Source organism: Ambystoma mexicanum, chromosome 1q (assembly GCF_040938575.1).
Source record: "Ambystoma mexicanum isolate Mex_15411 chromosome 1q, UKY_AmexF1_1, whole genome shotgun sequence".
In the NCBI taxonomy this organism is placed as follows: domain Eukaryota; kingdom Metazoa; phylum Chordata; class Amphibia; order Caudata; family Ambystomatidae; genus Ambystoma; species Ambystoma mexicanum.
Window position 1 is genome coordinate 708,665,772 of NC_090922.1, and position 14,359 is coordinate 708,680,130.

Here is a 14,359-nt window from a genome sequence, read left to right on the forward strand (position 1 = left end):
TTCATAAGAGTTCAAATGTCTGATCTTCACTCTGTCCGATTCCTTGCAGGTTGCCGATTAATCCACTTGAAGATGTCCAAATGGCAATTGGTAAGATTCAGGTAAGTCTATTGTGGTTTTCCCCTTAGGGGCCGGGGTACGGCGATGAAGCAGAGTTGACTGCGCCAACCCGAGATGAGGTGAGACCCCCGTGGTAAATCAGGTAAGTTTTGTGGGGGGTAACTTGTATTGTCTTTGCTTTCTCCCCTTAGGGGCCGGGGTACGGCGATGAAGCAGAGTTGACTGCGCCGACCCGAGATGAGGTGAGTACCCCCCGTGGTAAATCAGGTAAGTCCTTGGGGGTAGCTTGTATAGCCTTAGAGAGTCCCCTTGCTCACCTTGCTGTCTTTGTCTCCTTAGGTGTCGGAGGGCGGCCGCGAGATGGAGAGAGCGTGATGGAATGCTGAAGTACCGCCAAGCAGGTGAGTTCAGCGCGGCGCCGTAGGAATGCGAAGCGATGCTTCAAAGACTTCTGTCTTTCAGCTCTGTGGCGAAATGGATCAGGATTCAGGTAAGGATTAAAGTTAAAACTCCTGTTCTAACCTTTATCCTTCTTTTCTTCTTGTTTCAGGAGTCCCAGGACTGAAGCGGGCGTGGCTGAAGACTGGAGCTGCTGAAAACACGGTGAGCGTTACGCTGCAGCAAGCAGAATAACGCGAAGCACGTGTGGCTGTCCGGGCGTGGTTTAAATAGCCTTGGAAGAAGTTCCAGGTAAGTATTCTTCCACAGCCCCACCGAAGTAACAAAATAGTCCCTTCAGTAAAATAGTCCCTCCTAAGCCTCATTTGGCTTGAGTCTTCATGCAGCATGGTCTGCCTCAGGTGAGTATGCAGCATGGTCTGCTTCAGGTAAGTTATTAATAATGAGCCTGGCGCCCATGGCGCCAGGACTGACTTTATCTTTATGAGCCTGGCGCCATAGGCGCCAGGACTGCACCCAAACAGCCCCTAACTGGGGCTTTTGGGCATGCTCCAAGTGGCATGATGCCTGCTTCCGGGGCTGCTGGGCCTGGTCTGGTCTTCCGGGGGCAGGCATCATGACACAACTTCGACCCATTAGAATGGTGGGACCAACTATCCTCGGCACCTTCATCAAACCCTGCAAGGAAGCCTTCTCAGAAGTATCTCTGGGCCAACCAGTGGGCTGACAAGCTTGCACAGGACCTTTGCTCTGGCACAGCAACTTTTTCAAGGATGGCTTGGCATATCGCAAGCTCTGTGTGCCCGGCCCTCTCACACCGAATTTCGTAAGCTTGGCATCCCCAGGTCTGCAATAAAGAGAGTGCGCCCGAACCGAAGTACACGCGGTTACCGTGTCGCCCAGCCGTGGTGATGAACTTCGCAGGTGCCTTGCTGCTGTGCCCCTCTGAGCCCTGAAGCCTGCGACAGTGAAACTGGCCTGATCCATCCACCAGGAGGAGGGAAATTGCCACTGTCTCACCAGGGAATCATCGCTGTAATTTTGCCGCTGAAAGCCGCAGAGCTGCACAACTGCTGCAATTGAACCTGCAACCAAAATGGACTTGACTGCCGAAGTTTGGTCGGAGTGAGCCGGGGTTCTGCGAGTGACTGCAACCCTTACTGGTGGCCCCTAGTGCATCCATCTATTTTTACGCACAAGTGTCCCCTGAGGGCCACTCTCCTTTACACAGATAACCTGAGCTATCAAACCTTTCCCAACTCCTGGAACCTGTTCTGTCCTTTTGGGGAGACCCTCCATGAATAGTGGGAACTTGCTCTTCATTGCCTTACCCGCCTTCCTGAGCTGCTACAGTCCCTGCAAGAGACCCTGGTTTCGCCCTTCTGCACTATCGCATGCACCAGCATTTGAAAGTACATTGAACGCTAGGCTCCTCTCTTCGTAGGGACTGGACTGCCTCTCAGTTAGGGTTAACTTTATGAAGAACTGCCTAAAGTCTATTTGCACTGCTTGCTTCCTTCCCTTTTAGGTTGTGGACCCATTCTGTGTTTTATCCCTTTAGGCCACTTGGTATTGTGTATATATTCTCGGTGTTATGTTGGTTTGATGTATTACGATTGATAATTGTTGTGTGTTGAATTTCAAAGGCCTTGAATAAATGTACTTATAATTTTAATATAGATACACCTGTCTGTGAGTGATTTGTGGTGTCCTTTACTCTGTGTGTTCATTGAGGTTTTTAAGTCACCCTCACCCCTCCTGAGACCTAGTCTTCACCGCCGCCAATTCTACCTTGATTGGTCTGGCTTGTACAGAAGTTTATCCTGTTACAAGAAACTAGGCTGGCCTTCTGAACCTCTGTGAACCAGGTCAGAGTTCAGAAATCCATCTTAATATTTGTCGACTTAAAAATGGCATTTGACAGGTGTTGCGTATCAGTTATGCCAGGTCCTAACAAAGGGAGAAATCCTGGACCATATTCTGTCTATAGTCCACCTTTTGTTTATTGACAATTAGGCAGCAGTCCGTTGGGGTCTGGTGGGAGAAGTAACCTCTCCACTCAAGTTGATCAGAGGGGTGAGGCAGGTTTGCATTCTTGCCCTACTCTTATTCTGTCTCTCTATCAATGAAGTCATTGAAGAGTTGGCAAAGAATAGCCTGGACCCGCCTAAACAAGAGAACGATGGGATCTCTGCATTGATCTTTGCCAACGATGCAGTTCTCCTGGCAACCTCCCCCATGGGTCTAAGGATCACTGGGGAAAGGTTGCTAGGTAAATGTAAGGCACTACAACTTCTTATAAACACAGAGAAAACGAAATTATTGGTTTTTAGACCAAAGTGTTCAAAGCACCAGGAATTGAAAATCAAAGTGGAAGGATGTAGGCTGGAACAAGTTTATTTCTATGATTAGCTGGGCATAAGGTTTGCAGAGAGTGGCCAGTGGACAGGCCAACTAGGTAAAGCTTGCAATAATTTGGAAAAGAATAGTAGAGCTGCAAAAAGTTTTTTTTCCAGCCATGGCAGACGAGCTGAAACATCGGCTCTTGAAATGTATAGATTGCAGGCAAAAGCTTCAGCCCTATATCGTACTGACTTATTGGGCTATGCAAATGCTCAGGTTTTAGCTGCAGCAGAAAACAAGTTCCTCAAAAATCTTCTTCTGCTTCCCATGGGCAGCTCCAATGTACACCGTCATTTGGAAACTGACCTACGCCCCATACGGGACATGGTGTGGTTTAGGACTGTGATGTATTGGATAAGACTGTGCGGTTCATGAGGCCTCTCAAGGTATAGGGATGTGCTAGCACACGTTCTGGATTTAGGGAGGTCTGGGTGGGGGCGTTTCCTTGGATGGAGCATGCAAAGAAATGCCTCATTGATTTGGATCTGAGTAGCATGTGGCTTAACACGGCATATATTGACAAAGGAAATGTAATCAGGGTGAAAAATGCAGCCCTATCTTTGTCAAGGAAAAGAAAGGAGGAAGCATGTTTTAAACTACTTGTTGGACCGGAGTATCTCTTAAAGAAACCAGATTTTGGCTTTGAAGAGTACTTTGATATCATTACCCTGTCATATACACAAGCACTTTATTTAGAACTAAGGATGAATACCCTGAGAGTGGCCAGATTCAATAGATTATGGAAGAGAATGAACACTAGCAATTGTCCAGTCAGTGGACATGGCGAGGAAATGGTCACTCACTTTATGGTATTTTGTGATGGATACAAGATTTTGAGGGTGAGATATTTGAAGCCTCTATTTATTTCTGCCCATATCCATGGTACAAATGGAGCAATGGACTACTGTAACCCAGCTAAAGACGTGAATGTAATGCACTTTGTGGCTAAATACATTCACGGCGCATGGATCCTCGGGAATTGGATGACTACACCTTTAAGAAATGATCTGACAGGTAAACCCTGCCCTAGTTAGAGCTAGATTAACCTAAGTTGAGTTTCATTTTTTATCTGTCATATTGATATGCATATAAGAAAATGGACTGTGGAGTGAGTTATTATATGAATTTTGATTTATGAAGCAAAGGTGGATACGATGTTATATTATTTTAATGTGTTTTTATAGCATATCTTCTTGCCATAAGACTCATGTTGTATAAAGGTATTTTGGCTAACTGACATTTTCTCTCAGAACAATCTAGGCTTCACCAAGCAGGGACCCCGGTTGTATAGGGCCTTTAAATCATTCTTGATCTTCCCCGCCCTCTGTGAGAAACCTGAGGGTATTCCCACTCCTAGACCCCTTGGATCCTCTGCGCAGGTGGCCAGGGAAAGGCCATCACTATTGGATCCCGGCCCTGGGAGCAGAGAAGCAAATGAGGATAACCTGGTTGCAGGTTCTTTGGGGACTGGGAGTGGGGTGCCCTTGGGCAAGACAGGGTATCCCCCCTTTCCCTAGTGACAACCAGCCCAACCCTTCCCCAACCTTTATGGGCTTTTATGAGCCAGCTCCCCTCATTTCTCCGCAATTGACACTTTACAGTACTGGGAAGAAGAAGAGGCAACTAAGAGAAATGAAGAGTATGCTCTTTTACCACTCTAGTACTGGGACGAGGAAGATATCCGCTAAGAGCATTGAAGGTCAGGCATGTCCCTTTAATTGCGATCAGGCAAGGCTGATGAATTATCCACAACTGCAGCCCGTCAAGGGGCTGCAGGTTTATAAATGGAGCCCTGCCCAACTGCAACGGGATAATACAGGAAAAGGACCAGGAGGCCGGTGCATGCAGCAGAGAACCTTATAGCATGGCGTGGGAGTTGAGACTCCCTGGAGCAGATTGAAGAAAGTGAAGGGAGCCATGCGAGAAGGCTGCCCCTTTCCTTTCTGCTCCAAGTGCCTGTCCCCTGTGGTGGAGAACCACCCCAGGAGTGTCTGAGGGGCAGGAACTGAAACCCTGACACTAAAAACAGAAGGCTGTGTGACCCATGCTGCAGCACAAACTCTTAAAGCTACGAGAGAGTTTCTGGTGAATGATAAACCCAGTGCGCGCATGTGTGGACTCTTTTTCCAGAATACTTTGTATCAGATTGGTTGCGTGCTTCAGTTTAGCACGTTTTTGAAAGTCTCTGATGCTTTCATTGTCAATCATTAAACAGATGGTGATACTTTGTATCACAGTGGTCGCGTGTGACAAGAAACACATTTCTCGAATGTCTCGATACATCTAACCATTAAATTAAAACGAATCAAACAAATATTGAACTACAGATGAGGTGAAAAGCAACCATAAACAAGATATATAATTATTGGATTCCGAACTGAATTAAACCCTTGCTACCAAACTTTGGAACCCAAATGGGGAAAGAAACTTTAAATCCAAGCAAACCATTATATGTTGAAGTGCTAAAAGGAATACAACTCTAAACAAACCACAGTATGCTGAAATCTAATGTGACTTTAAAGAACATAGAAACAAAATATACTGAAGCCGGATTAACAGTGACATTTTCAATTTATGTGAAATTTGCAAATTATCTGAACAAATATTTGAAAACATCATTAACTGAACTGTCGAGACAAGGATATTTTGTGTTGCTTTTTTTAACTGTATATCTTGGAACTTGGGGAAAGGAACCCTCAGTCCTGAACAGGAGGATTTCATTTCAAGGTTGTTTGAACTGTATGACTTGGAACTTGGGGAAGGGAACCCTGAGTTCTGACTTAGGGGAAGGAAACCACGAGACTCAAATAAGACTATTGCATCCTAAATCCAAGAAAGGGAATTTTGAGACTTTTCTTTGTGGAACTGTTTTATACTTGGGGAAGGGAGCTGAAAGAAAGCTGCGAGCTGGAAGAAGCTCAGAACCTTATGTTGTACACTGTTTCTTTTGGTTGCTGGCATCCCTTCACATTGAATAGGGAAGTTGTGAGGGTAAACATTTTTTGGTTTTGGACACAGACAGATTCCTAAGTAATACTCTTTGACTTTGCTTAGTTTTAATTAGGTAGGGAAATCCCACCTTAGAATAGGGCAAGTTAGGCCTTTTTCCATCCTGACATTTTACTTAATAAAATTGGTTGTTTTGAATTTGGAATCTGTTGCCTGTGTCCTTCCTCATGCTACCTTCACACCTCCTACTCCTTTCCCTGATTTTACACTTTCTCTCCCCTTGCTTGCAACTCTTCTCCCGTCCCTTTCTCCCTCATCTCTAGCTTTCCATCTCTATCTCTCTAGCTGCCCCTCTATTGGTATCTTTCTCTCCCACCTATCTACTATCCTCCCCTCCACACAATGACTACCTTCCTCTCTCTATAGTACTAATCCTCCACCTCCACCCCACTACTTCTCTCCTCTATCTATGCCATGCTACTCCTCTACCTCCACACTACCACTCCTCCCACAGCCACACTACCACTGCTCCCGCCTCCACACTACTACCACTCCACCTCCACACTACCACTACTCCCACCTCCACGCTAGTGCTACTCCCACCTCCACATTTCTACTTCTCCAACCTCCACCCCTCACCATCTCTTCAGTCAACCTCCTTGCACTCTTCTAGGGACCCTCTCACTCACTCCCTACTTTCCTACTACCCCTTTCACTCACGCACCTTGTATATACACTGACCCCACAATACCACTTTCTCGCACCAGCCAATATGTTACCTTTTCTATAGATTACCTCCACTCTCCTATATGTTGTCCTTCCTCCTTCTGGTCTCTTGGTCTATCTCCACCTGCTCTGGCCTCACCTGAACAACCCACAACTTCTTGTTTACTATGCCTCTCTTGTATCTTCCCTCTCCTCCCTCCATTTGTTCTCCCCTTTCAGTTCTTCAGGCAAATGAAACCCTGTCTTCCCCACTCAGGTTGTGTTACATTATGCATAGTGCAGATAAATGGATCAAAGTCCCACCACTCCCTCTCGAGCACGCAAACTGCAGCTCGTCAATGGTGGGCCGCTACAGCAAATGTTCCAACTCTTCTGAGCATTTCTAAAGTCTGTAGGATTGCAGTCTTTTTTAAGGAGCCGCTCCCGGGCTCCATTATAATGAAGCATTGGGTAATCAAGTAATGGATTGTATTCTGAATCGGGAAGCCGCTCCGCAGTCCTGTTGCTGGTGAGCGCTATTGCTGAATAGAGTGGTCCCACATATGCGCGGACACTTGCTATGGTTGTCTCTGTCACGTTGCATAGCAGTTTGGTTGCACTGATCTGCAGGTTGGGGTGCGCTGGTCTTGGGAGTCATTTACTCTTTTGGGGCTATTGGTATCATTAGTTCCCTGGAACAGAGGAAAACTGGCCATCATCTTGAATTAGAGTTATTTTCAATCACATGAGCACATAAAGAGGAAGAGGCCCTTCAACTTGCTACCTTCCCCCTTCTTGGGTAGTACTGGCTCTGAATTCCCCCCTAGCAGGCCTCCCACCAAAGGCTGAGAGGGGTCACCCTCCCCACTTGACAAGGACAGGCTACTGAAACGGTCACATAGGTTACAGTGACAGAGAAAGGGACAGGATAGAGGAGCAAGGTCTCAGTTTCCTGCTCTGATAGGAAAATGATATACACATTGAGCAGAGACTAATATGGGCATAGAAGAAGAAGGGGATGAGGAGAATTCCATTGACACATAAACACATTCAGGGCTAAGTCACAAAGGCAATGCGCCAGCAATAGGGCAAGCGATGCAACAAGTGCTAGCAGGAGGGACATTGGAAATTCGAGTGACAGAATCAGCTTCAACTACAAGGAAATGGGTGAGCAGTTGCACCTTCGGCCCCTCCATTGCCAAATCTAAATGCTAAACCCTTTAATGAACAAAACAAACAAGAAACTAATGGTTACAAGTGTCAAGGGGAAACTGGCAACACCATGCAAACTTGAATACCTTGTATCAGGAGGAACCTTTTGTAGATTGCAAAATGTATGGGAAAAGTGTGCTGCATCTTATTGACATGGGGGAGAACCGCTCCACTATTAAGAATAATGGTTTTGTGAATGTGCTCTTGTCTTCAAAAACAGTGCGAGCTGTAGGGATCTGTAACAATCCAGAGATTCACCCAGTAACTAAGCCCTTGAGAATATCAACTGGGCCAGTTTCAGATAAGCATGCATTTCTTCGGAGCCCCTTGCCATTACATTTGTTAGGACCTGAACGTTTGAGTAAATTACGATATACTGTACTCCAGATGGAATACTTTAGATACCCGAAATTAGTATCAGATTGAAGTGATGACTATGTTGCAAACAGAGCAGGGAGAAAATATAAAGAGAAGTGCAGAACCAAAACAGGGGGTTTAGAGCTTTCAATGTCAAAGGTGCCTCAAGAATAAGACACAACACAGAAAAGAAGTAGGGTTAGTTAGCATTAACAACTGAACTTGCAGTCCAGACCACAGAGAATATACTGCTAGGACCACCTCTTGTTGTAGCAGAATTGCACACAATCACAGCAGTGAGACTCAAAACCAAAGCTCAGAACCCATCTACTTACAAAATATGAATTAATAACATTGAATTCATCCAATATCACCCTTACATGATGTCCAGTGTAGAAAACCACATGATTGCATTCTTACAACAGCAGTGCTCACTAGACTGCGAAAAGATTTCTAGGAAATCCCATTACAAAACCCAGACTATGAATACCACGTGGATGGTTCTTGTTTGAGGAATTAGAAAGCAGAGATAAAATGTGCTTATGCCGTGTCTACCGCACTTGCAGTGATAGAATGTGGGTCTTAGCAGATGTCTTTTCAGCACAGCTGAACTTGTTGCATTAGCATATGCATGCGTCATAGCAAAGGACATGCAGGTGAATTTCTTTACAGACTCCCACTATGCGTTTGGAACCGAACAGGATTACATAAGACTGTGGAAAGAGAGATGTTGTCTAACAGCAGCAGGGACACCAATAGAAAATGCTCATTGTGTAATGCTCTTTTAGAATCAATGATGTTGCTGAAGGAAATAGAGATCATAAAAATGCGCTGAACACCAATACCACGGTAATGATGTCAGTTCAGGGAATGCACTCCCAGATGTAACAGAGAAAGATTGCCCAAGTGCAGTCTAACAATTCACCATACCATACACTTGAGCAGTTGACCAAATACAGGAACAGGCCACACATACAGAAAAGATGTGGAGCACAGCAGGTTATTCCCCTAAGAGCTTTGGCAATCACATGAAGGACATTAAGTAGTTCCTAAGGTGCTCCAACAATACATCTAAGAAATGCTTCAAGGGCTGGCACATGGTGCAAAAGGTGGAATGGCAGCGAAGATACATGAATGGTATGCTCCTGGTTTTCCCCAAATTCTGGAACAATTAGTCCATCAGGGCTTGATCAGCCAACTACATATGATCTGCCCACCACAACAAATAGGAAAATCAGTGTACATGGAGCACGGGGCGCACCCCTCTTTGTGGGCACTGTTTGCAGAGATACAGTGTGATTTTATCCGAATGCATAAAGCAGAAAGGTCTTGAATTTGTGTTAGTTGTTTACATGTTCACGAAATAGAGGTATATTAAATCCGTAAAGGCAGATACTCAGGCTGTGATATAGAGGCTCTGATATGCAACATCATCCGTAGATTCGGGGTGCCTGTGAGTATCAATATCAATGGCCAGGTGCATTGCTGCTTGCTCTAATGAGCCTGTGTGGCACAGCATACATGGTAACATGATTGTGTACATACGTGATACTCACTGGGGGGATTGATATCTACTGGTTTGAGAGGATTCCTTCCTTGAAAGAATGGGCCTCACTTCTCTGGCATGAGCGTATATTTAGCACAAAATACACCACCAAATGTATGTACACCTATCGACCTCAAGAGGAGCTATTTGCTGGGCGCAACAAGCTCATCACCTTTGCACTCACTTCCCTCATCTATAATGAGCAGCAAGGCTTCAACATCCTCACACAATGAATGTATTGTTTGGAGGTTGTTTACTTTGCAGAACTTTGCTACACTGCCCTTTCCGCATCACCTCCTACATGTCATTCTGAAAGGGGAAAGAAGGGCTGAAAAGGATGAGGGGGCTTACATGGGAGTTGGTAATGTAGTATTAATGAAAGAGGGGATGTTGGGAAGGAGAAATGATCTTCCCAGGTCCCCCAGCTCTTCCGGATGAAACAGAGGCTGGTGAATGTGCAGTAGGGGCTAGAGGAGGTTACAGGGGTGGGGGATGATGCTAGAGGCCATAATATGGGGAGGAGGGTGCACGTCTTTGCCATGGTATACTTGTGGAATCAAACGCCATCTTAGATAATAGGAGCCATATTGGAATCAAGGCTTAGATTTGTGCTGAAGCCAGGGCCGCAGGCCCGAGCCACACACATAGAAATAAAGTGTATGCAGGTGGTAATAGATTGTACCTTGGGCACCGGTCAGGAAGGCCAGAGCTGCAGAGATTCATAGACCCTTCAATGTCTCATTCGGCCAACATTTCGCATCCCAGAAGGAATGCGCCCTGCAGGGCCACAAGGGTGTTGAGAGCTCACTGGGAAAATCCAGAAGGAGGGCATGAGCCTACGACCCTTCCTGTCCTAGCTAAGTATAGCACATGAAAGCCCCAGCCCCAAGAACCCCAGCATTTCAAGATACCAGTCAGTCCCAGACCACCAACCACAAAACTGTTCAACGCCCAATCGATCAGAAAAGATATGTAAACGGGGATCTGTCGCCTTCACCATAGGACACGTGATTTGTGCTGCGAGGTGCCGGGAAGGGTAAAACAACATAGCTAAAATTAGGGTGTGGAACTGGTAGGGCACCAACGTGTCTGGAATAGAGCTGTATTTTGTCAGAAGCGACGGCCTCAAAGTATCCTCTTAGCCCATGTCAGCAGTATCAGTTGCACATCAGGTTAGAGATAGAGCCTGTATTGTTTTTCTTCACATAATTGCCAATCGGTGGTAGCTTCACGCCCGGTGATGCGAAAGGAGGATCCCACGTGGAAGAAGATGGACAGAAGGGGCTGGGACCAATGGCCTGGTGTATCTCTTATGGAGCAGGTAGTCTACGTATAGGATCTCGACCAACCAACCATGCAGGTTTACACAGTATGTAATTTACATCACTGATTACGCTGTCTGCCTACATAAAGTGTTGTTTGTACTGATTTTACCAGAACGTTTTGTGGCAGCAGAGGTCTTTGCTGGTGTATTTCTATTTTTGTGGAACCTTTGTTTTCTTTGCAAGAGGTGTACTGGGCCTTTTTCCCTAGTGGGTTGTATTTTTTCTGGTATGAGCATTAATGGGCCACTATACACTATCCCCCACTCTCTCTACCCCCACGTTTTCTATCCCCACCCACCATAGCCCCACTCTTTCTACCCCAACCACCCTACCCCTTTTTCTACACCCACCCAACCCCCACACTCCCTACCCTACCCCACACTCCCTACCGCCACCCACCCACTCTACCCCATCCACCCTCCCCTCCACTCAATATACCTACACCCACCCTACTCCAACTCTCTCCATATCCACCCACCCTAACCCCACTCTCTACCCCTACTCACCCACCCTACCCGCACTCTATCTACCCCCACTCACACTGTCTCTACCACACCCACACACGACCGCACTCACTGTACCCCACCAACCCAACCCCCATTCTCTCTGCACCCATCCTATGCACACCCATTCTACCCATACCCACCCAAACAACCCCCACTCTCTCTGGCTGGGGCATGTTCTCTTTCCTATCCAAGTGGGGGACCGCCAACAGGAATATTACATTAACAATATTTCAACATATGGCTTTCAGTTTACACAGATCGGACAAGGTGAATTATCCACTTGAACACACTTGCATTTCTCCATTATTTCAACCGTGTTACATAAGCCAACGTAATTTTTAATAAAACCCCAATTGTTTTAAATATGTCGTTTTATTTTATTACAGCCTCAAAGACCCTGCATGTGCATATTTGGAATATAGCTGTAAAATGAATGCTCATAGAAGAATTGGCACCATTAATGCATGTACTGTACCTCTGAAGGGTCATGAACCCACTGTCCATCCACAAAAAATTTATATTGGTGTTCTCCCTCCGGAAGATCCAGGATGGCAACAAAATCATTGTGGCTGCCAGAAAAAAGAAAAAACACAAAAGGTTAACTAACGTATTTATGAAAGTAGAAGGCTAGAGCAGGTAACATTCATACATGCATGAGATAAAATTGCAGCAAAGTAAAAAAGCGAAGGTAGATAAACTAGTAAGGAGTAACTAGTTACATAAATAAGGGAACGGATGGAGCTGTGTGGTTCAGTCAGAAACGTGGTATGATTTGATAAGGCTTATACTTTAGGGATGTCTGCTTGTTAATCTGTAACATAAAAGATGTGGTTCAGCTTCTCTACTTTCCTTCCAATTATTTACAACCATGAACACTGCGCCATTTCCCTTTTCCCTGTTTTCTGACTTGCATTAGTCTTCACTTCCTGTTCCTTATTCCTCTTTTGCCATCTCGATCTTGTTTTCTTTTACAGTACATTGCTTCAGTACCCATTAGGGATGTAAATCAGTAAGGGATCAAGTGACAAAGACTGCTCACCAAACGTGCAGTTTACAAGATGTAAGTTATCCCCACACGTGGACATATGTTGCAACATTTTAGGTATCATAAGCACATTATTTATTCTGTATTATTGACAGGTGTTGTGTCTTCTGTGGAAAAGGATGGTATTCACCTATATTTCATACTTATGCCTGATTCCCTAACCTTAATGTTGCTTACTGCACGTAATGCATGCATTAGGCATGTGAAGGGCAGGCGTAGGGTTAGACAAATTGTACGATGTTATTTGTTTAGGCTCATATGGATAATTTTGTTTCTAGGAATCTTAACCCTTTTTTCTATCATCCCTGAAACTGGCAAGTCGGGACACGTGTTGCGTAATGTTTGCACTTCTCAACCCTGAACTATTTGAGTGGAAGTTAAGGGGTCAAAAAGTGCCCTAACGTACTTAGTTACTATTGTGTGGCTCTTACCTACATTTACATTGCATCCCTGGGGAACACCTATGTATGCAGATGTCTGTAAAATAATGAGGCTACTCGATTTATAAAATTAAACATATTGGTCTGTATTATCATTTACTGAAGACGGAGCAGCTGCGCAGCGCTGGCCGAGTAAAGTGGCGAGAAAGGAGGAGGAGGGCTGCACACAAGGTACGTGGGTAGGGCACATAACATTCAAAGTGGCCAGCTGGCAGCATTCCCAGTGGACGAAAGTGCATACATGTGGAGACGGGTAGGGAGGTGACGATAGGGAAAGTGGGTAGGGTGCATAACATTCTCAGCAGCCAGCTCGCCACTTTCCAGGAGACGAATATGGGACTGGGTAGACTGCGCTGGGGAGGGCAGCAATCGACTTGATGGGCCTCAGCACAGAGGTGCAGTCAGGATTGTTTAGCAAGTCCGGCCAGAAGCTAATTTAGTGGGGCCTACCCCAGAGGAGTTTGGGCGTGGGGTCCCTGCCCCCGAGAACATTTTTTAACTAATGGGTTAAAATGGGGCATTTTAGGGGACATTTTCTTTTAAAAAGTAGGTATAAAAGCCACACAGTTTACAAACGGTTTGTATAGTAAGACATACAAAACATCCATTAGATGCCAAGTCACCAACTGTTCGGCAGTATTCTGCCAGTGTAAAATACATTTACATGACTGTATCCATACATGTCCATGCTGATATACCTGCATATGCCATTACTCCCACATAAGAACATACCCATGCCTGCTTTGCCCATAATACCAGTAATGACACTATAATAAAACAAGTTCATGCTGGTGCTGCCATTATATGCCAGTGTCCACACGTAACAACATATTCCTGTTGGCTTTTCCCTTAATGCCAGTGAAAAAAAGTAATGCCAAAGTAAGGAAACATGTTCTTGCAGGCTACACAAATTATCCCCCTGCCCCCAATATAAGTACAATCAGCATGTTGGCAATAAAAATGCCATGCCACAGTAATAAAACATGTGCTTGGTGGATGCACAAATGCATGTAAGAACACTCACCATTGTTATGTTCTGTCTCGGCCGAGGCGTCGGCGGGAGACAGGGACCAAAGGCCCACGCGGGCAGGCCTCGCTTGCGCAGCTCCTGCAGGAGCAGTCAACACACGGACACGCTTAGCTGGTTGCAATGCCCCGGAACTGCCTCCGCAGAGTGGGGGCGGGGCTTTTATTGGACTCCTTGCGTCACCGCGTAGCGGGACGCAAGGCAGACATAACATTCCTCCTTTATTTTAACTGAACCAAATACACAAAACATACATTTCTCAGCCAACGGGCTGCCCACTTTTTCTCGAGTCACTGGTAGACAATGGTAGACAATCCGCACTCATAGTCTCTGAGCCTGGCTGGAGGCCTGGTGGTGGTTCTTAACCCATATCTTCCACCCCTGG

At 45.6% G+C, this 14,359-nt stretch overlaps 1 protein-coding gene across 5 annotated transcripts in view; it reads right to left on the reverse strand.

The window, feature by feature from the left end:
* Nucleotides 1-14,359, reverse strand: part of PRKAB2 (protein kinase AMP-activated non-catalytic subunit beta 2) — a 768,584-nt gene that overhangs the window by 272,024 nt on the left and 482,201 nt on the right. For all 5 annotated transcript variants that reach the window (XM_069641335.1, XM_069641332.1, XM_069641331.1 and 2 more), the window contains one exon: nt 11,938-12,031. In XM_069641335.1, coding sequence (XP_069497436.1) covers nt 11,938-12,031 — 94 coding nt within the window. The remainder of the gene's footprint in view (nt 1-11,937; nt 12,032-14,359) is intronic.